General features: G+C 41.2%; 1 protein-coding gene across 2 annotated transcripts in view; it reads right to left on the reverse strand.

Moving 5' to 3' along the window:
* Positions 1-487: 487 nt before the first annotated feature.
* The window catches only part of cd82a (CD82 molecule a), a 23508-nt gene continuing 2519 nt past the window's right edge, over positions 488-21476 (reverse strand). Inside the window, exons 1-9 of one of the 2 annotated variants that reach the window (XM_027178487.2) lie at positions 16382-16601; positions 16207-16279; positions 13958-14030; positions 8287-8411; positions 7533-7607; positions 4631-4729; positions 2550-2732; positions 2113-2196; positions 488-1592 (exon numbers count right to left, since the gene is read on the reverse strand). In XM_027178487.2, coding sequence (XP_027034288.1) covers positions 1515-1592; positions 2113-2196; positions 2550-2732; positions 4631-4729; positions 7533-7607; positions 8287-8411; positions 13958-14030; positions 16207-16269 — 780 coding nt within the window. In that variant the 5' untranslated portion in view covers positions 16270-16279; positions 16382-16601 and the 3' untranslated portion in view covers positions 488-1514. Of the gene's footprint in view, positions 1593-2112; positions 2197-2549; positions 2733-4630; positions 4730-7532; positions 7608-8286; positions 8412-13957; positions 14031-16206; positions 16280-16381; positions 16602-21476 lie in introns of those variants that run through there. The other variant, XM_027178486.2, reaches the window with a different exon arrangement.

Raw genomic sequence — 21476 nt, forward strand, 5'->3', positions numbered from 1 at the left:
CGATCAAACACACGTATTCCGTCTCACTACATCTCACTTTCATTGCTCTACATTCCCAAGCAGACCTCCACCTTTCCAGCTTTTCCTCCACCTGCTCTACTCTCACAACAGAAAACTGGAAATGAATAAGTGCGGATAACAGTTTAGTGTTTAATCAGAAATAATCAATGTATAAGTTCATAAAGCTGTGTATACAATCTGTAGTGGAGTTTTTTCTATAAATATTAGCTCATCACAATTTAATGTTTTATTTTATTTTTATTTGAATAATTTAATTGTAAATTCACAATAACGTCACGGGTCTAAAGTTTGCATACTCTACAGTTATAAATAACTCGAATCAGGACAAAGCAGGTTTATAAATAAATAAATATAAATTTTCAGTGACACGTGTGCTTGCTTAAACGTCTCTAAAAATCCAGTGCTGCCATCTAGCGTGCGTCAGAGGAAACAACATCCATCAACACAAACACAACAAACAACGTAACTGAGTGAGTTCACTTTATTGTAATAGATTATTTTTAACACATGGAAGTCTTTGTTTAACAGAAACACTTGGTTTTTAAAATGTACTCCAGGTTTATAAAAAAGTCTATTCTTTCCAAGTGCCATAAAAAAAAAAATCATGTTTTACTTCTCAGGACATTTTGTTCTCCATTACAAACAAAACCATGAGATGTTCTGACTGTTTCTGTCTATTTACTTTCTTCAAATATACAAAAAAAAAAAGTCTAGAAAAACTGGAAAATTAAAAAAAATATATAATAATAAGACATAGGGTTCATCCGAGATTTTATATATATATATATATTTTAAAGTATGCTTATATTTTTACTTTTCCCTAAAAACAGAGTGCATACACCTGATGTCCGGGTTATAATGAAAGAGATTAATGTTTTCTTTTATAAAACATCAAAAGGAGTCGCAAGCGCACAAAATATAAGTAACCGGATTATTAAGATATAATAGGGATAAAATCATAGAAATAAAAAAAGTGAAAAATCTGCAATCTGTACAGAGGAAAAAAACCCAAAACAACTATAACTGAAGATATTTTGGAAGGCGAAATCCCATAATAAACCACGAAACGTGCTAAATTAAAGCAGCACTAAATTATATACAAATGAAAAACCACAAATAACCAAAAACATTGATGTACAAATGAAAAAAAAAATAGAAAAGAAAAGAAAAGAAGTGTCATACAATAAAGGTGTGAAGAGGTGAGAGAGCGCTGAGAGTCACGATGTTTCCTGCGAAAGCTCATGACAAAATGGTGCACGCTTTATCTTACAGGAGACAAACGTGGTGTAATAATAAAAAAAAAAAAAGCAGAACGTGTTACGCACTCAGCCGGATGTTCACACAAGTTTACACAAATTCTAAAGCTTACTTTGTTTTTTTTGGGGGGGGGTGTAAGATTTTTCAAAAAGTAAATAAAAACATGTAAACTATGGAGAAAAGAACAATATTTGTGTGTGTGTGTGGGGGGGGGGGTGAGTGTGTGTGTTTCTTCTTTAATACTTTGGCACTTTGGTGTAATCTTCATGGTGTATGCTCCTACACAGGCCCATGGACAGGATCATGGCGAGCAGCTGCAGGAGAAATGATTGTTATTCACAGAGCTGAGAAAAAACAAGGTCAGAAATGTGGCACACACACACACACACACACACACACACACACAGGCACACACACTCGCGCGCACACAGGCACACTCGCACAGACACTGGCACACACACACTCGCGCACACGCACACACACACTCGTGCACACACACGCACACACACATGCACACACACACACACACACATGCACACGCACACATGCACACACACACATGCACACACACACGCGCGCACACACTAGCTCGCACACACACTAGCTCGCTCACACACACTAGCTCGCTCACACACACTAGCTCGCTCACACACACACACACACACACACTCGCTCGCACACACACACACACACACACACACACACACACACGCTCGCGCACACATTGATTTAGTGAACTGTTATTTGCGTGTACATATTATTTGTTAAAAAATGTTAGTAATATATGTGTGTGCGTGTGTGTGTGTGTGTGTGTATACAGGACATATGGAATACCTCAATAACAGCCACTCCGAGGCAGATTCCTAGGATGACTCCATAGTTGGTGAAGAGCCAGCTCTCCACATTGTACATGCAGCCCTGTGTGGAGCACAGAGGAGACTCGTGATGTAACACAACAACAAACACACAGTAAACGTGAAAGACTTCTAATCATTTACATTTCTATTAACGCGTTACGGTTTCTATAGCAACAGCTCATTCGCTGCGATGTAACTGTGGATACGAAGTCGCAATGTCTTCTGTACGGAGACGTTTAAGAAAGGAGTCTCCAGTGTCAGAGGTCACTTTAAGGGATAAGCTACAACTCGGAAAAACAAAACTAGGAGTCACCTTTATAAATATCATGAAAATGTTTATTAGTATTAGTGTAGATTATATATTATATATATATAATAGTATTCACTCTGTGTGTGTGTGTGTGTGTAAGATACCGTATCGTAAGTTATGGCAAGCCATTCTTCAGATTTAGTCTCACAGAAGCCTCGGTCTCTGTCGGTGGTTTCTCCTGCAATGGAGGTGTTGCGACAGGAGCAGGGGTACAACGTCCGAGAGCTGTTAGCGATCACAGGATTTTTCTCCCAGTCTGAGGAGCCTGTCCAGCCACAGCAGTTCATCTGACACACACACACACACAGACACACACACAGACAGACAGACAGACACACACACACACACACACACACACGATCAGTCATGTTGTGAAGCTCTTTAGCTCACTCTATGTTCACTAATTTGGATCTCAGTGTTACACTTTAAGATTTTTTAAAAGATGTCCTTTAAAATTCAACATCTCCAAAAAAAAATAAATAAAAATCTTAAACCCAGCACATCAAGATCAACATAAATATCCTGGAAAATTATTCCTGCTTATTTCAAGGCTATCAAAATATCTTGACTTAAAATTATGAGATGGTTATACAGAAATGAGATAATATCTCATTTTTGTCTGACAAAGCGTCATGCTTTTACTTACCAGGTATCTCGGAATTTCGACATTATTTACTTAATTATATCCTAATGATTTAGTATCTCATTTTTTAACTTAATTAAAATAATCGGAATATCTCCCATTTCCTCAAGTATCTCACAATTTAGGCGCAGTATCTCACTTTTACCTTCCTAAATATCTGGTCGTTTGGACAGATTTTTCTTAACTATCTTGTAACTGTCAGAGTATCTTGCTTCTAACTTCCTTGACTATCTTATTATTTTGACATAGTATTATCTCATTTTAAATGAGATCTAAAATTAAATAAATCACTTCTCGAGCTATTATCTCATTATTCTGATGTTCTATAACTGAAACTTGTTAGTAAGTCAATATAACAAGGCAGTATCTTGAAATAATGTGTTAATTAATCAAACTGATGATTAACCCTTTGATTATTATTCAGTGCGGTGATCAGAGAGCGTGGTGCTTTTCAGTGTGGTACGTTTTCCTCAAGTGTCTAATGCAAAGTAATACAGCTTGTGTGTTGTATTCCATGGTTTTCTCCTATAACTGCTATAGAAATATGAATAAATATGTTTGGAATCTACACAGAAAGGTCTGAACCTAAACACTTAAGTGGTGTCTGAATGAGTTTCCCGTTAATTGTCATGACTGTGTGTGAGTTCCTGTTTCGGTTCCACCTTTTACATCGTGATGAGAAATTAATCTTATTTCCTCTTTAATTATTTATCACTTATGTATTTATTTTCATGTATGGGATGTTGTAGCCAAGTGGTTAAGGTGTTGGACTGTTGATCAGAATGTCATGAGTTTGAATCCCAGATGCACTAACGGTCACTGTTGGGCCCCTGAGCAAGGCCCTTAAGCCTCAACTGCTCAGTTGTATAAACTGAAATAAAAATGTAAGGGGCTTTTTACACCTGGTCACTTCCTGCGTAAAAAGACCAGGTCTAAATGCCCTCTGAAACGTTTTGGAGACGGATATAAAGATTTTTTTGTAGCATAAACGTCATAACCAGTTTTTTCATCTTCTTTTTGATCGCGTTCTGACAATCGCACACACCAAAGTGTGTTCTGTTTCAGTTACCCCAGAAATGAGGTAAAATATATTAGCATTTTGGGCGGGAGTAAAAAGATCGGATCGATATCCGATTCGCCGAGACGCATTTATGTGGCCTGATGTAAATGGAAAAGTTTTAACAAATCAGATAGCTATCGGATCAGAGACGACACACGAAGTGACCGGGTGTAAAAAGTCCCTTAGACACTCTGGATAGAGGCATCTGCTAAATGGCAGAAATGTAAATAATACTGTGTAATAGTTCAGTAATTAAGGTATGTTTATCTACCTTAGAGCACAACAGGCTGGATTAAAGACTTTGTGTTTGTCAGGCCACAGAATAAAAAGGTCAGATGACCGAACGCCTTCAGCAGTGTCTAAAGTTGGTTTGTCTAAAGTTCTTCAACACAATGCTGAAGAAATAGATTTTTAACGGTGGTCCGAAGTCGTCTACAGAGGATTTGAGTTCCAGTGTGGAACATTTAATATTCTTTACTCACGGTCCTCTGAATGTAGTCCCAGCTGTGTTCTGCCGTCTTGTTCTGTCCCTGGTATTTCGCCACAATTTTAGTCACGATGTCCGACGTTTTCGTTCTCAGCTGTAAGGACAGAAAAAAAATAAAACGTCACAAAGCCGTAGAGCTTCATTCTGTTCAGAAACTCAACATTAACGAGTGTGTAAAAAGAATCAAGTACTAGAATTTACTGTCCTTAAAGGTGCGGTCTCCGTTGTTTGAGAAATGTTACAGAAAATGAGTCGGAACGACAAACAAAACAAATACAAAACTAACGTGTAGCAAATGAGCAGAAAGGGGCGGGGCTTGTCAATATGGGTGGGGAGTGTTCAGTGCGCAACAAAGAAAGAAAGAGAAGAAAGACTTACGATAAGGACAAGAAGTAGGACGTGTTAATATAGGATCAGCTTTCCAGCGCTGGAGAGAACTGAAGGAGCAGGAAGTCGGCCACATATTCACAGGTTGGAGTTTCCCGAGTCAATAACTCCTGAGCTAAACGCTGTTACTACACAAATAACACCTCTTTTCTATCGTAGTAATGTAGAGAGGCAGCTACAACCGCGTTTTGTGTAGTAACAGCGTTTAGCTCAGGAGTTATCGACTCGGGAAACTCCGACCTGTGAATATGTGGCCGACTTTACTTAAGACGCCGAGGCGCTTTTTTCCTTCTCGATAGGTGAGTAACGTTGGTTTTGCTTTGTTACACAGAACTAATATATGCCTTTGTCCTTTACATCATTATGCTTGTGTGGCATTTTTGCTTGTTTGTTTATCTACAATCGTATTGTTCTTCCCTTCAGCTATGATAAAGACACGTTTCTTTCTGTTAGTCGCCTGGGTTACGTATGTATGTGTGGGCGGAGCTATCGATACAGGGGTGGGACCCGTTTGGGTTAGGGGCGTGTTTGTTTTGGTGATTTTATATGTCAACATTGGCTTTCAAACATCAGAGACCCCACCTTTAATATAAGGAAAATAATTTTAAATATGTAATAAAACCCAGGACTAACAACAGGACACCAGCGAAAGATAAAACAAATACAGAACGAAGAGTCTATTTTTTAAATGTATTTAATTTTCTTTTTTTTTATTTCATCCATATATAAATAAATATTTTCTATGCATTTTTTAAAATTATTATTTTTTAAATAAATAAAAAATAATCCTTTTTTAAAACCAACTTTCCATTTAATGTGTGCAATAAAAATTGTATTTGACTACCGATGAAACTTTGAAACTATTTATGTAAAAAATAAATAAATTAAAGTCTGACCCAACATGAACTCGCTCTGAACCACATAAACCTCTGTGCGATGTGAACATGAGAGAAAATAAGCATACTGGAAAGATATTTACACTGGAAAATCTCCTGCTCTGCAGTTATTCCTCTCCAACTGGCAGGAGATTCTACATTTTAATCCAAATCTGTCTTTAATAGTCAAATAAATCTGGAATTCCTTCAGTCTCCAAGATATAACTTGAGATTAGTTTCTTTACTGGTCACATGTTTCTCTTCAGATAGACATGAAGTTGGCGGAGTCCCATCATCACTGTGTGTGTGTGTGTGTGTGTGTGTGCGTGTGTGTGAGATGTTCCTGAAACCTCAGCGTTGACTAAATCATCAAGAAGAAGAATTTCAGACCAGAGTGGACCTGCCAATAAGCTGAAATCTAATTGAGTACAATTCCCAGGTATTTACTGGGAATCTGATGTATGAACAGGAAACCCATTTATAACCCAGGAAACAGGAAGACATCTCGATGATTATCGATCCTGAGCCGTTATCCCGGACCGCTTCGATCGCGATATCGTGATCTTTGAAGTGGGATCGTTCAGAGAGTCGCGATATACAGGTTTGCTAACACGCCGCTGACCAACAGTCAAATATAAATGTAAAGAAAAGCTGAAAAATGAAAAAAAAAAAAAATTCTTTTCAAATTTTAACATAATACTAAAAAATTTTTAAACTTCTCAAAAAGGCCTTAAATCTTGCGAATCGTGATATAATTTATCATGGAGGAAAAAAGAATCTTAAACAAATGGAAAAGATTGGATAAAAATGTAAGTGGAGATGTCCCATATAAAAAGAATTATATGGGCAGCCATTTATGCTGCGGCACCCGGGGAGCAGTTGGGGGGGTTCGGTGCCTCGCTCAAGGGCACCTCAGTCGTGGTATTGCCGACCCGAGACTCGAACCCACAACCTTAGGGTTAGGAGTCAGACTCTCTAACCATTAGGTCACGACATCCCCTAATGGTTATTATTCGCAATGTAAGTGATTGTTGGGTAAAACTGCAGTTTTGTGTAAAATAAATAAATAAATAAAAAGGAGTCAGTTACGGTTATTTGTACCCGATGTGTGTGTAAAGTGGAGTTGTGGTATCCAGAATGTGAACAATGTCCCCATGTTAATCAGCTCAAGCTCATGGTACATGGGGTTATGGGGTTGTTAATTTCTAGCAGACACTTAAATAGAAAGAGAGAAGACAAAAGTGATGATGACTAAAATAAAATAATAATAAAAAAGATCCCCGAGTTAAAAGTGGAAGTGGAGAAAGTAAGTGTGGAAATTTACAGAATTTCAATTGAAAACCACGACACTCTAGTGTAACTACCTCATGTGTCCAATAGGGGGCAGTGTGTTTAAGTTCAGCTCAAAATCATTTTCCTCTCCAGCGCTTTACTTTTTCTCCCTCTATTGTTCTGGTAACCTGTACAAACCTGAGCCATGCACAACATACTGGAAAGTCCAGTCCTGAGACTCTGATGTCTCCAGATGAGGCACGTGTGAAGCACATGTCCATGAGGAGAGTTCGTTCGGGGTTATATAGAAGATAATAATTAAACAAGGCAGAAGATGGATGCCTGGGTGATGACATCACTCACCTCTTCTTGCTGGAAATAGATGAGGACGGCAGCAACCACCTGAGCGATGAGGATGACGAGCAGGAGAGTGAAGTACTGTGGAACAGAAGAGATCGGGGGAATAACGGCACGTGTCTGCACACCAAGTCTTTGCAAATAAAGGCTGTAGTTTCTCTTTATATCTGCGTCACACTTTTTTATAAATAACCCAAACAATTTCTGGATATAAACCGGTCTGGACGCTAGCTGCGTTTTGATTCGTTTGATTTTTTTGGTTGGTTGCTTTCAGTACACCTAAATAAACAAAAGTACATGCACACACATTCTACGGTGCGTTAACACTATGAGAAACGATGATGGAAGCAGTGCAACACGTTTCACCGGTTAAAGTATGTGGGTAAATTAACAAAAGAAATTTCAGTCTCTCTACAGCTGACTTGTGTATCGCTTTAGGAAAGAAAAAAAAAATCAGCAGCATCCGAAATCGATTCACTTCCTGCAGCGATTCGGAATCGTTCCGGATCGTTCTATCTACAGAAATCGCTTGATGGCCTGAGTGTGTTCTTGTGTAAAGAAGCACACAGAGTCGGAGAACGCAGCAGGGTTCCGTTCAAACACGTGAAACACGGTGTGTGTGAAAACACCTCTTAGTATTTAGCTTGAAACTGAATTAACAATTTCTACACCTTTTATTTTACATTATGAAACAATTGTTTATTTGTGTATATGGGTAGAAGGGTGTGTGTGTGTGTGTGTGTGTGTGTGCGTGTGTTACCAGTCCAAGCAGACAGCGGATCTCATAGATGGCTCCCACACAACCCAGGAATCCCATCAGCATGGTGAAGGCACCGACGCCAATCACGATGTAGGTGCCCACCTTCAGTTCTGTAGATGAGTCCTCTGGAAAAATACAAAACAGTACGTTGATGTAAATCGGCAGACAACGGGATGTTCAACTTCATTTGCATATTCAAATAATATTCAAAAACATGCAAAAAGCACATTCAAATGTAAAAGGTACCATGTTTTTCTTTCTAAACAAGTAGGCTGTAAAAACAGTCATCGCAAATCTCCTTGTAGCTAGCGACGTCAATGAAATGGCCGGACAGCAGGGGGCGGTATCGGTCACCAAAAAAGTATGGAGTTACTTCTAGCTAGCTAGCTGGCACGGTAACTGCTAAATCACATGCTTATCAAAAGTGCAAAAGTGCAATCGACTCGTGTCATAGGCTTTAAGTCATACAAATCTGAGGGTCCAGATGGAATAAAGCGTGTGTCAAATTATAAATATCCAAACACATTTTAAATAATATTAATAATAATAATAATTACAATATTTGTAAATTTCGTCACGACAAACTTTGATGTCGGCTTTGACGATCCAAGTATTCGCAAAGGCCGGTGCTTTTTGGAGGCGAGTGGACATAAGGGTCAGTGTTACTTTTGGAGGCAAGTGGACAGAAAGCTAGGGTGCCAAAACATTTGGAGGCAAGTGGAGACGAGCATGTGACGTCATCCGAATACTCTTGAGGAAGTTCCCCTCACTGTTCTGAGTGTTTTGATATGTCACATGTCCATATTGTAAAAAGTTTTTTGATTTTGCATATTTGGGGGCGGGGCTACGGGACAACCGAAAGGCCAGTCGGTACACCAATTTAAGCCTTTGTACAGAGTATCACCCTAAAGGAGCTGGCCCAGTTTGGTGTAGAGAGTTTGAAAGCTTGCCGAGTTATTAATCTCCAAAGTTTATAATGGGAGTCTATGGGGAAAAAAGGCCATTTTGAGACCTGGTACCGGAAGTACCGGTACTCGGATCGCTTAGAAAAGTAATAGCAACAAACTTCAGACCAGAGTCTACAACATATCCGAATTTGGTGCATGTGGCTCGAAAGCCCTAGGAGGAGTTACTATTTATAAATTTTTGTCTAAACTTAAATAGGAAAACAGAATGTTGGCTATAATACGTATATGACGTATATGACAGATTATCAGATTAAGTGTGTGTCAGACTGAAAGCATGTACAGGTCACTCTGTATTCCTGCAGCGGATAGCGCAAGAGAGAGTCACTTTTTTAGCCGCAGCGGTCGTATATTTCTCTGTTTGACCAGCAGAAAGCGACGTACCAAGACGTACGGGAGCAACTGTGTAAAAGACCCATATTTCCTTGTGACATTTCTGAAGCAGCACATGATCTTATTACAGCCGCATTTTATTTTATCGCAGCCTCTTCGTGTTCGGTTAAAAAACATGTTATCCTTCCGTCCACATCTGGTTCGGTTCATGCTCGGGATTCGGATCAGGAGGTCACGACCGCCTTCTTCCTCCTAACGTGAATTAATCCGAGAGATACTGATGACCGGGAGATTAATCCGAGTTCGGATTAACAGAACACACTTAGTGAGTCGTGAGGATTTAATCCGCGCTCCGTGTGAAGCTCGTCGTGCTCAGACAGGCTTGCTGTTATTAACGGCTAGGATTAAACCGGGGGTCCAAATTTGGCCCGTGGTGTAATTATATTTGGCCCTCGAGATCAAATCAAATGTACATTACAGCTGGCTAGCCGCATTGCTCCGCTAATACTACAGATCCCAGAATGCCTTGCCACTGTATTGACGCGTGGTCACGAACACCAAGCGACCCTCATTCTCTGTCGACAGTCGTTAACAACCATGTTACAGTCACATCGGGCAAGTTAATTCACCCTCCACAAAAATGTCCAAACGAAAGATGGACAATAGGAGCTTTCAAGAAGGAGGGAGGCAGATTATCTGTTCACGTATATAAAGGACAGACCTGTTTGTCTTGTGTGCTAACGGAGCTAACGTGTCTGTAACGAAAGTATATAACATAAGACACTATGACACGAAACATTATGAGACGTATAAGGACCTGGACGTAAAGCAGAAGCTCCAGAACTCGGAGGAGATGAAAAAAACGTCTGGTTTCACAGCAGACTATGTTCATAAAAGCTAAATCAAAAAGTGAAGCTGCTGTAAAGGCTGTAAAGCTTTATTATGGCAGCAGAGACGGCAAAATCTGCCCTTTAACGAGGGAGAGTTTGTCAAAAAGTGTATGGTCAAAGTTTGTGACATGAACACCACTGATGTGTCTTTTATTTAGAACTTAATTTCTTATGTGTTTGTAATAACAAGCTCTGGTTGTTCCAAATCCTGTGTTTAAGCAAAACTAAAGTTTGTTTCCATATGAAAAAGGTCGAACATTACAGATCAGTTACAATAAATATTCAGTTTGCCCTGTGACTTTCTCAGTTTTATATTTTGGCCCACTGTGACTTTGAGTTCGACTCCCCTGGATTAAACGAACCGTTCGTCTTCACTGCGATTTCTACGTTTAATTCGGTTCTTTGCTGTAAAACACTTTGCAGATCGTACGATATGGTAAAGTTCCTTGTGAGATATTTCTATGGATTTCTATGGACAATTTTATATTGTCAGTAGAGATGAAACCGATCAGATCCGCTATCAGACAAGGGAAAAAAATGTAATTTTAAATATTGAATTTTATTTTTGTTTAACAAAAACTTTAAATTGGAAAAAATTTTGGATGTGGAAATGTTTATATACAAAGAGAATTTCATTGTTATTTTATTTTTTTTATATGAATTGGATAATAAGTGATGTGTGAGAAAGAGTTTAACTGTAAAAGTGATCCGGTTACCAAAATAAAAAGTCCCTTTTTAAAGAAAAGTAAAAACGATACAGAACGGTTTCGGTATGAATGATAAGAAATAACAGAGAGGTGGTGAGGAAAAGAGACGAGAACCCGTGAGGTAAACAGAGGAACCTCTGTGTGACTCAAACATCATGATGACATAGTGGTGGATCCACAGCAATGCAGGAACTGTGGGGCTGCCCTGAAATGTCTGTTAAACACCAGTGGTGTCACACTTTCACAGTTGAGTTGTGACTGTACACCTGCTCCAAGGTGAGAACATCACCAATCTCACCATCATCCTCACCACCACTCTCATCATCATCCTCACCACATGCTGCCTCTTAGAACAATAGCTCATTGTACAGGACACTACAGTGTGTCATAATGACCTGTACCAGTCCTGTGTGTGTGTGTGTGTGTGTGTGTTCATCACACTGAGGAGACATTGATGATGATACTCAGCTTACAAGTTTCGTATTGGTGACATATGATGCGTCATGTTAAATTATAACGAGTAATAAATGCAAATGAGCATAATGCTTTAGGGATGCGTTATATGTTACGCATGCATTCATAACAAATTATAGCATATAGCACATAGTGACATCATTAATCTTGAGATCACCATCATGCGGTCACACGGCCGAGCTCTCGGTCGTGGTACGTCACGGATCATAGACGGTCTGATCCTTAGTAAATCCCATCGACAAGAGTAAATGAACAAGATGTTAAAGACTCATGAGATCTCCTTTAACAAAGAGGCTTAACTACGCTGAATTAAAACGCAACGGCCTCGAGGCGTCAGAGAAAGGAACTTCCACAGAAGATGGACGCAGGGATCATCCTCCAACGTAGGGCTGACAGAATCTGTACCGGCGATCTGCAGACGTGTCAGAGTTCCCGAGCCGTATGCGGTTTCACACGTGTTTGTTGCGTTGTGTATGTTCAGGCTCAGTCGGTCCGGTAGTGAAACGTGACCGCGAGTCTGTGGGGATCAGCAGGACCGAGAAGGCTGCTAGCGGCTGGATCAGAGAAACAATAGTGTTCTGTAAACTGCTTTCTTTTTCTCACACGGAAAGAGTGGTGGGAGCGGGGGCGGTGGGGGTCGTCGAACAGACGAGAGATCCCCGAGAGAACCGACAAACGTCCGGCGGCTATCGCTAACTGCTGGAATGTGTCTGTCTGGTGAAATATGGCTCGTGGAGACAGGAAACATGAGACCCGTTCACCAGGAGGCTCGTTCCAGACCCAGACGTATATACGGGTCACAAAACCAATCTGACGAATTAAACAACAGAAGGATGAAAAAATAACTTTAACTCTCAAACGATTGGAAACAAAAATGAAACTGTGAAATGAGGGTTAAAGAGTTACAGGTTGATGTGCAATGCGACTGGAAAATAGCTGAGATTTCACTCATATCACTCATCCTGAGGGCTGTTCTGGTGTCATTTACACGCCCAGTTGTTTGGAACGTTGTGCTTCAAAAATTCTCACGTTGGTTGATCACGAGGCTAAAAAAAAGGAGCAGTTACTTCACACGGCTTCGGTTCTTGAGTCTAGACCAGCAAAGTTTTGGTGCTACTTAAGAACCACTTTTCCTGGTTCAGAGCCGGTGCTTTGGCGGTCGAAAAAGAAAGATCTGGTTCTAAATTAGGCTCCGAACCTGCACTCAAACTGCCTCGGTGGTAAAGGGGCAAATAAGTCGTAGTAGCATACACCAAGGTTTAAAAAAAATAAGTTTCCTAGTAAAGTGTGTATTCAGGCCTGGCTCCTGGACTCTGTTTACAATAGACATGCTTTAGTGTGTGAGATGTTCTACATTAACTTCAGTCTGAGTCCAGAGCCTTCAACCGTTTGGAATCCTCGACGTAGCTGACGTGTGAAAAGAGACGGCACTGTTCTTCTCCAGCTCAGACAGAGTCGCTCATTAAATCCGTTCATGCCGATGACTAACGAGTATCCATGAACTGACGTGATGCATGTTAATGAGCGAGCGGCTAAATTAGAGCAGTGTGGCGAAGCTGGAGCACCTGCACGTCGCCTCAGATAGCGTTACGTCACTCTCTCGCGCTACCAGGCCGGTTATCGTGAACCCAGGCTCTATTCCACAACCTCCTTAGGACACACAGACCCACTGACCTCTGAAACAGCCTTCAGGATGGAAAACAGATCAGTGTGTGTGTGTGTGTGTGTGTGTGTGTGTGTGTGTGTGTGTGTGTGTGTGTGTGTGTGTGAGCTGGTACACAAAGGCGCTGATCAGAAATTCTTACATCATGTGTCGTCACAAAGACGCCAAGCAACGAAAAAACCCAAATCACACACAGATGGTCGTGTAAAAAGTTCCTACGCTACCGAGTCACAACATGGATGAGTCAGAGGCAGTACGAGAGCTAACGGGAGCTGACTCTGATGAGAGAGGAAGGGAAAAGGAGACAGAAGGAGGCGCGAGTCCTCTCATCACTTCATAATGAGAATAAAATGACAGGGACAAGCTGAGCAAATGAAAAGGACTTTTTCTTTTATTTGTGTTCACAAAACACTGATCAGATCCTGAGAACAGATCCTGAGATCAGATCCTGAGAACAGATCCCGAGAACAGATCCTGAGAAAAGATCCTGAGATCAGATCCTGAGATCAGATCCTGAGAACAGATCCCGAGAACAGATCCCGAGAACAGATCCTGAGATCAGATCCTGAGATCAGATCCTGAGAACAGATCCGTTATCGTACGGATGATTACGCTACAATTTACACTGAGGATACTTACGCAAGACTGCAATAAAGCTCTGACTGTCCAGGAGGATCCAGAGTCCAAAACCCATAATCAGGGCTCCAAAGATCTGCAGAGAGAGAGAGAGAGAGAGAGAGAGAGAGAGAGAGAGAGAGAGAGAGAGAGAGAGGGGGGAGAGAGAGAGAGAGAGAGAGAGAGAGAGAGAGAGAAAGAAAGAAAGAAGTGTGTGAAAGAGAGAGAGACAGAAAGAAAGGGAGTGTGTGAAAGAGAGAGAGACAGAAAGAAAGGGAGTGTGTGAAAGAGAGAGAGACAGAAAGAAAGGGAGTGTGCGTGAATCACAAACTGGAGTAAAAGGGGGAAAAGCAGGGCCTCACATTTTAAATTTACAAGCTGGTTGCTCCAAATCACTTGGACAGAACGGAAGAGTGGAAGAGTGTGTGTGTGTGTGTGTGTGTGTGTGTGTGTGTGTGTGTGTGTGTGTGTGTATGTACGTGTGTGTGTGTGTATATGTGTGTGTGTATGTGTGTGTGTGTGTGTGTGTATGTATGTGAATGTGTGTGTATATATGTGTGTGTATATATGTGTGTGTATATATGTGTGTGTGTGTGTGTGTGTGTGTGTGTATGTATGTGTGTGTATGTGTGTGTGTGTATGTGTGTGTATGTATGTGTGTATGCCAGAGTGTACTGGACACATTAAGAAGTTCTAACCATAGTTTTTTTCAGGAGCTCTCTCTCTGTCTCTCTCTCTGTCTCTCTCTCTGTCTCTCTCTCTCAGTAGTACAACACTAAAACATCTGGGATTGATTAAGCTGTGGCTCTGCGTGGCACCAGGAGGAGGAGGAGGAGGAGGAGGAGGAGGAGGAGGAGGAGGAGGAGGAGGCTGCAGCGGATGTGGCCTTGTTTCAGTACACTGTAACCTGCACTGAATGCAACACATCAATCTTTATCGCAACACCAGAAGCCACACTGAGCACTTCCTGTTTCGCGTCGTGTCGTATGAAGTTATATTTGTTGTTCCTGATGTTATGAATAATGGCACCTTTTTCTTCACTAACACTAATCACTGACTCTCTCTCTCTCTCTCTCTCTCTCTCTCTCTTGAAAAAAATATATGACAAAAAACATCTTGTCTTTGGAAAACTGCTTACGGTTAGTTATCTGCTTTTCCTCTGAACGTTATAAAGTGCTGACACTGAAGATTCCTAGAGTGCTGCAGCGTAAACGATAAGCATGTATGGGAATGGAACAGGACCGGGTCGGGATACGCTACCAGACCCGGAGAGACTCGGCTCTGATATATTTAGCATCAAAACCCAGACGATTAAAAAAAAAGGGCGCTCCTGAAATAAACGGTGCTACCCCTGGTAGTAATGAAGGCTGTAATCCATCACTTTTCCGCCTTTCATTCCCTGTACGACTTCAAGCCCAAACATCTCAGGGCTTTTATGGTCCTCATGTGCCACAGCTTTGATCCAGGCACATGTGCGAGGGATAATGCTACAGCTCCTGCAGAATTTGTTTGGACCTGATGACGAGGCCTGTGATTTAAAGGGCGTACGCCTGGGTAAGAGGGTTCATTTACTCGGGGTGGGGGCAGACGCAGGGACCCGCAGAGAACCGGACCCTTATCTCTCCTCTGTAATTACAGGAATGTCTCGAGAGATAGAGAGACGTAGTTGGAGATAAATACGTGTAGAGAGAGAAATGGATGGAGAGATGAAACTGATAAAGAGAAGTATGTTTAAACCATAAAACTTGTCCAGCAGATAAAGTGAGGGTGGGGGGGGAGAAGCAGTTCCTCAAAATTAAAGAACTCCCAAAAAAACCCTGTTTCATCATTATATTATAGTTTGGATGTGTGAGAGAGAGAGAAAAGAAATAAATAAATAAAAAAATCTGAATAATCAACATCTGATAAACAGTGCGATGCGGCGGCGCTTTATTGTTTCGGTCGGTCCGGCTCTCGTCTACACATACGTCTGTTCGTTTTGGTTAAACGGATGAACGTCGATGAAGACTAAAATGTTAGCGAGGCTTCATCAGAAGTCAGACGTGTTTGTGAAGCTGACATAAACACATTAACTCTGATTCACACATATCACATGACATAGGATAAAGTTCCGCTCACCCGAAACCAATTAAGATACACACGGACGCTATAAACAGCGTCCGCCTCCGTCGCTTCGCGGATCGATCGTACGTAAACGACACTGCAAGCGATAAACGTGTCAGACCGCATTTCGTGGTTCACGTGGTGTGAAAGACAAACAGAAGCGTACTTACGAAGAACAGGAGGTTGAAGAGGAACAGAAAGTACTTGGTGGCCGAGATGCAACCTTTGCCCATTGTGTCGACTCTACGAGGGGAAAAAAATACATGTTAAAATCAATAACATCAATACGAGTCAGATGAATACGAGTCAGATGAATAGGAACGTGAATCAGAAGGTGATTCCCACATTTAGAAGCTCATAAAGTCTGAGGCTTGAGTGTTTTCTCCTGGTGTGTGTAATGACACTGCAGTCACACACACTGAGCTACACCGAGTGTTACAGGACACATTGATCGACTTCACTGCAAAACCGAAAGCAACAAGTCGCCTCTGTGTTTGAGAGCGTGATGCTGCAGCGAAGCGCACGGGCTACAAAGCGCAAAACAAAAGCGCCCTGCGTCCGTGTGGCGCATCGGAGCGTGACAGAGGTTTGAAGTCATCTTTTACATCAGCGAATGTCACCAGGAGAAACTCTGTAAATCCCCGGATACTCGAGTTATAACCACAGATCAGACTGATGCAATCAAACACATTTCATCATTCTGGTCATGAGCCTTATATAGAGTTCACACATGGGACATAACGTTGACCTGTTACTCATCGTATTTATGGGATTTTACTGAGAAACACACGTTCACACGTTCACACTGAAGTCTCAGTAAACGAGCTCCTACACACATGAGCTCATACCATGCAGCTGTTTGACCTTCTTACGGAACTTCAATCTTCGTTATTAAAAACCACAGAATTCTTGTTTTCAGGCTTTTTGCAAGTTTTTGAATCGTGCCATCTTAAAAAACAGCAACAACAATTATATAATTCATTCGTTTATTCTTTATTTTATTCATTCATAGCCTCTCTCATGTTTCCCAAGTAACTGACCGAGTCTCATGCCTGTCGAGTTGGCAAGAAAAATCTTAAAACTTCCACAAGCACCACTGTTGTTTAAGTAGTGAATAGTGCATGTGAAAGCAGGTATGGGTGAAACACTGGCATAACACTGGCATAACACTGGCATGACACTGGCATAACACTGACAATATTCTGACAATACTGACAACAATATTCTGAGATAACACTGACATAAGACTGAGATAACACCAAGATAACACTGACATAAGACTGAGATAACACTGATATAAGACTGAGATAACACAAATAACACTGAGATAAGACTGAGATAACACTGATATAACACTGAGATAACACAAATAACACTGAGATAAGACTGAGATAACACTGATATAAGACTGAGATAACACAAATAACACTGAGATAAGACTGAGATAACACTAAGATATCACTGAGATAAGACTGAGATAACACTAAGATAGCACTGACATAAGACTGAGATAACACTAAGATAACACTGACATAAGACTGAGATAACACTAAGATAACACTGACATAAGACTGAGATAACACTAAGATAACACTGACATAAGACTGAGATAACACTAAGATAACATTGACATAAGACTGAGATAATGCTAAGATAAGACTGACATAAGACTGAGATAACACTGATATAAGACTGAGATAACACTGAGATAACACTGAGATAACACTGAGATAACACTGAGATAACACTGAGATAACACTGAGATAACACTGAGATAACACTGAAATAACACTGAAATAACACTGAAATAACACTGAAATAACACTGAGATAACACTGAGATAAGCCTGAGATAAGACTGAGATAACACTAAGGTAAGACTGAGATAACACTGACTTAAGACTGAGATAACACTGAGAACACTGACAACAATATACTGACATAAGACTGAAATAACACAGTGATAAATATCACTGTAGGGACTGTGATATATTTTTATCATAATTCATAAATAAAAACATCTTTTTTTTTCTTTTTTTTTTAGTTTCCCACATTTTATTTCTCTTGTTGACTTTAAAAGACTAGAAACCGGTTTGTGAAAGTGCCGGAGGTGGCTGATCGGTGACTAAAGGGGATTTAATACCTTCACAAGCGCAGACAAAAACAACAATGAGCTATTCAAGAGTGGAAGATGAATAATATCTTTATAATAAAAAACAAACAAGTATAAAAAAAACAAAAACGGCGGATCGGACGGCGCAGAACATAAACAATCCTCGTCAGTGATTGGCCAGCAGAGAGCCGTGGACCAATGAGCTCGTTCTGATACCGATCTCGCAGTGAAAACACTGCTTTTATATCAAGTACCTTTAAAATTCACAAACATTACAATAAAGTACTTTTGCTTTTGAACAACGAAGCATTCATCTAGGGGATGTGGTAGCTCAGTGTTTAAGGTGTTGGGCTACTGAACGGAAGGTCATGGGTTCGAACCCCAGGTTCACCAAGCTGCTACTGCTGGGCCCCTGAGCAAGGCCCTTAACCAGTCACTCTGGATAAGGGCGTCTGCTTAATGCCGTAAATCTAAACGACTTATTTTTGTATAACTATCTTTTTTTGTGTGTGTGAACAATTTCAAATTACACTTTTAAGTCAATGTTAATTCACACCTTCATTTTTAAGCCTTGATCGGTTTTAAAGTTGGATGATGATGTAACAGTCGTGCAGTACGTCATCACGGTTAACAGGAAAAAGAATAGTCAATAAATTGACAATAAAAAACGGCAACATGATACACGAATCCTTCCTGTTTGCCCCATTTGTTTGATGGACAGTTAAAAAAATGGCCTTGGATGATGAGGGCTTGTTTGTGGATGAGCGGAGACGATGATCTGGGGATTTATAGAAGCAAAGACAGCTTCAGAAAATAGAATTAATTTGTGAGCAATAATTGCTCCCGTGTATTTAGGTCATCTGGTGAAAGATATTCGTCTTCAAATCTCCCACAAGTGTGCAGAAATCTGCTGCTGTGACCTAGCAAAAAGTGTCCAAAATGTCGAGTTAACAAACTTCACACTGCTTCGCTCCCTTACAGCCTCATAAAACTTCCTCGGCTCGTTTCCGTGGCCGTGTCAGAATTTTCAAAGCGCTGCTATTTTTATTCGTACCCCGAGCGAGGGAAGAGCGGAGGTCTGAGGTATCGCGTTACCACCTGATATTCGTCTTTCGCTTATCTCCCGCACCCCTGCGGGAGGAGCAGCAGCGGCAGGACGCTAGACGTGCGCTTTTAGACGTGCTACTTTCCGTACTTTCCGTACCGGTCGCAACAAGAAATCTACACAAAAGACGACAGACAAAGCACGCAAGTGATATAACGAGTAAGTCCTAATGACTAAACCAAACGAATGTGAGGCTAAAACAGACACGTACATGACCCAAACTCCGAGAACCACATGCTGGAAATGTGTCATCCATTTACTGGGAAAAATAAAGGAAAGAAAGGAAAAATGAATTAAATTAATAACAGAGAAAGAAAGAAAGAAAGAAAGAAAGAAAGAAAGAAAGAAAGAAAGAAAGAAAGAAAGAAAGAAAGAAAGAAAGAAAGAAAGAAAGAAAGGGGGGACAGAAAGAGATAAGGGAGGTTGAGAAAGAGAAAGAGAAAGAGAAAGAGAGAGGGAGAGAGATGGGGGGACAGAAAGAGGGAGGGAGAGAGAGAGAAAGAGAGAGAGACAGAGAGAGAGAGAGAGAGGGAGAGAGAGAGAGACAAAAAGAGAGAGAGGTAGGGAAAGAGAGACAGAAAGAGAGAGAGGTAGGGAAAAAGAGAGAGGTAGGGAAAGAGAGAGAGACAGAGAGAGAGAAAGAAAGAGAGACAGAGAGAGAGACAGGGAGAGAGACAGAGGGAGGGAGAGAGAAACTGAAAGAGAGAGAGAGAGAGAGAGAGAGAGAGAGAGACAGAAAGAGATAGAGACAGAGAGAGAGAAACAGAAAGAGAGAGAGGTAGGGAAAGAGAGAGAGACAGAGAGAGAGACAGGGGGAGACAGAGGGAGGGAGAGAGAAACAGAAAGAGAGAGAGATCACGTTTCTCTTCAAGGTTGTCATAGTTCATGAGATAATGAAGGACTAATGAAGCCATTTGAAGCATGTATGAGATGTCTCAGGTGTGTGTTAGAACATCTGGAAAGAGTGTTAGACGTTCCCTAAGGGGGGCAGACCCACAAGCTGAAGTTCATCAGCATGCGAAGTACACTGAGGCCCTGGTTAACACCCCAAGGCCTTTCCTCTATCCAAACCCCCTTCCCCACACACACACACACACACACACACACACACACACACACACCCTGCTGAGAGACAGGGCCAGCTTTGATTTCCCACAATAACAAAGGCAGCTTTCAGTGACGCTTTTCACAGCTTACAAAAGGAGAAACTCTACACACTAAAGACACACTGGCTTAAATGTACCATGCCACACAATGAGTTCTGCTTCTTCCTCTCTTTTTTCCCTCCCTTCCAAAATGAGCAGCGTAAAATTGGCCCAGGATCCGAGAAACGACCTCTCCAAACGAGGCTGCTTTATATCGGTCGCTAATCTTGACAGCGAGCAGCCCCGCACCGTCACAGATGGCCCGACCCGACTCGACTCCCGGTCAAAGCCTGTCGACCGTTTAAACGAAGCCCGTCCGCTCTTTCTGTCAGTCCCAGACGACTTAATTCAGACTCATGAATGCCGGACGGGTTCCTAAGGCAACCATAGGAACGGGAGGCTAAAGAACCAGGCACTCAAGTGGATCCTCTTGAGAAAGCAAACACTCTCACGCTCCGTGGCATGTAAACAGAGAGAGGAACCGGTGTAGAGGGTTAATTCTGTCACCTGAAGACGACGCCGCGTCGCCACTCCGATAAAAAGGGATCCAAAAACCGGTCCTCAAAAGGCCAAGAGGGTTAGCAAGTGACACTAACGGGCGACAGGCCGCTTGTGGTGTCTGACGCTTCTAAAGCTAACTAGCTACCGCTAAAAGTAAATAACACAAACCGTGCTTATGAACGTCGCTGTTTGTCACCGTAGATCTAGTTCTGGTTTCGTTCTCAGATTAGCAAAGCAAGCTAGTGCTACTAGATACCTGCAAATACGTCCATCCAAAAAAATTCCTATACACGTTTAAAAAGAGGTTACATATGAAAGTATACAGAGAATCTACAATTCTAGAGTCCTTTTCCTTCCATTCTAACTAACGTACGAAAATCACGTGCTTGGCTTTACACGTCACATTACGTGGACTCGACACACTGCTTCCCCGCCCAATTTTATGGAAAGAATTGAAAAAAAGGACAAAGGAGTGAAAAACAGTTTGAGTTCTGAAAGGATAAAAAAAGTCTTAGCGAAGAAGGCTGTTATACTGTACACTACAGTACAGAGGCACGCAAACCAAACTTCCTGTTGG

This window comes from Tachysurus fulvidraco, chromosome 2, assembly GCF_022655615.1.
Source record: "Tachysurus fulvidraco isolate hzauxx_2018 chromosome 2, HZAU_PFXX_2.0, whole genome shotgun sequence".
NCBI lineage: Eukaryota > Metazoa > Chordata > Actinopteri > Siluriformes > Bagridae > Tachysurus > Tachysurus fulvidraco.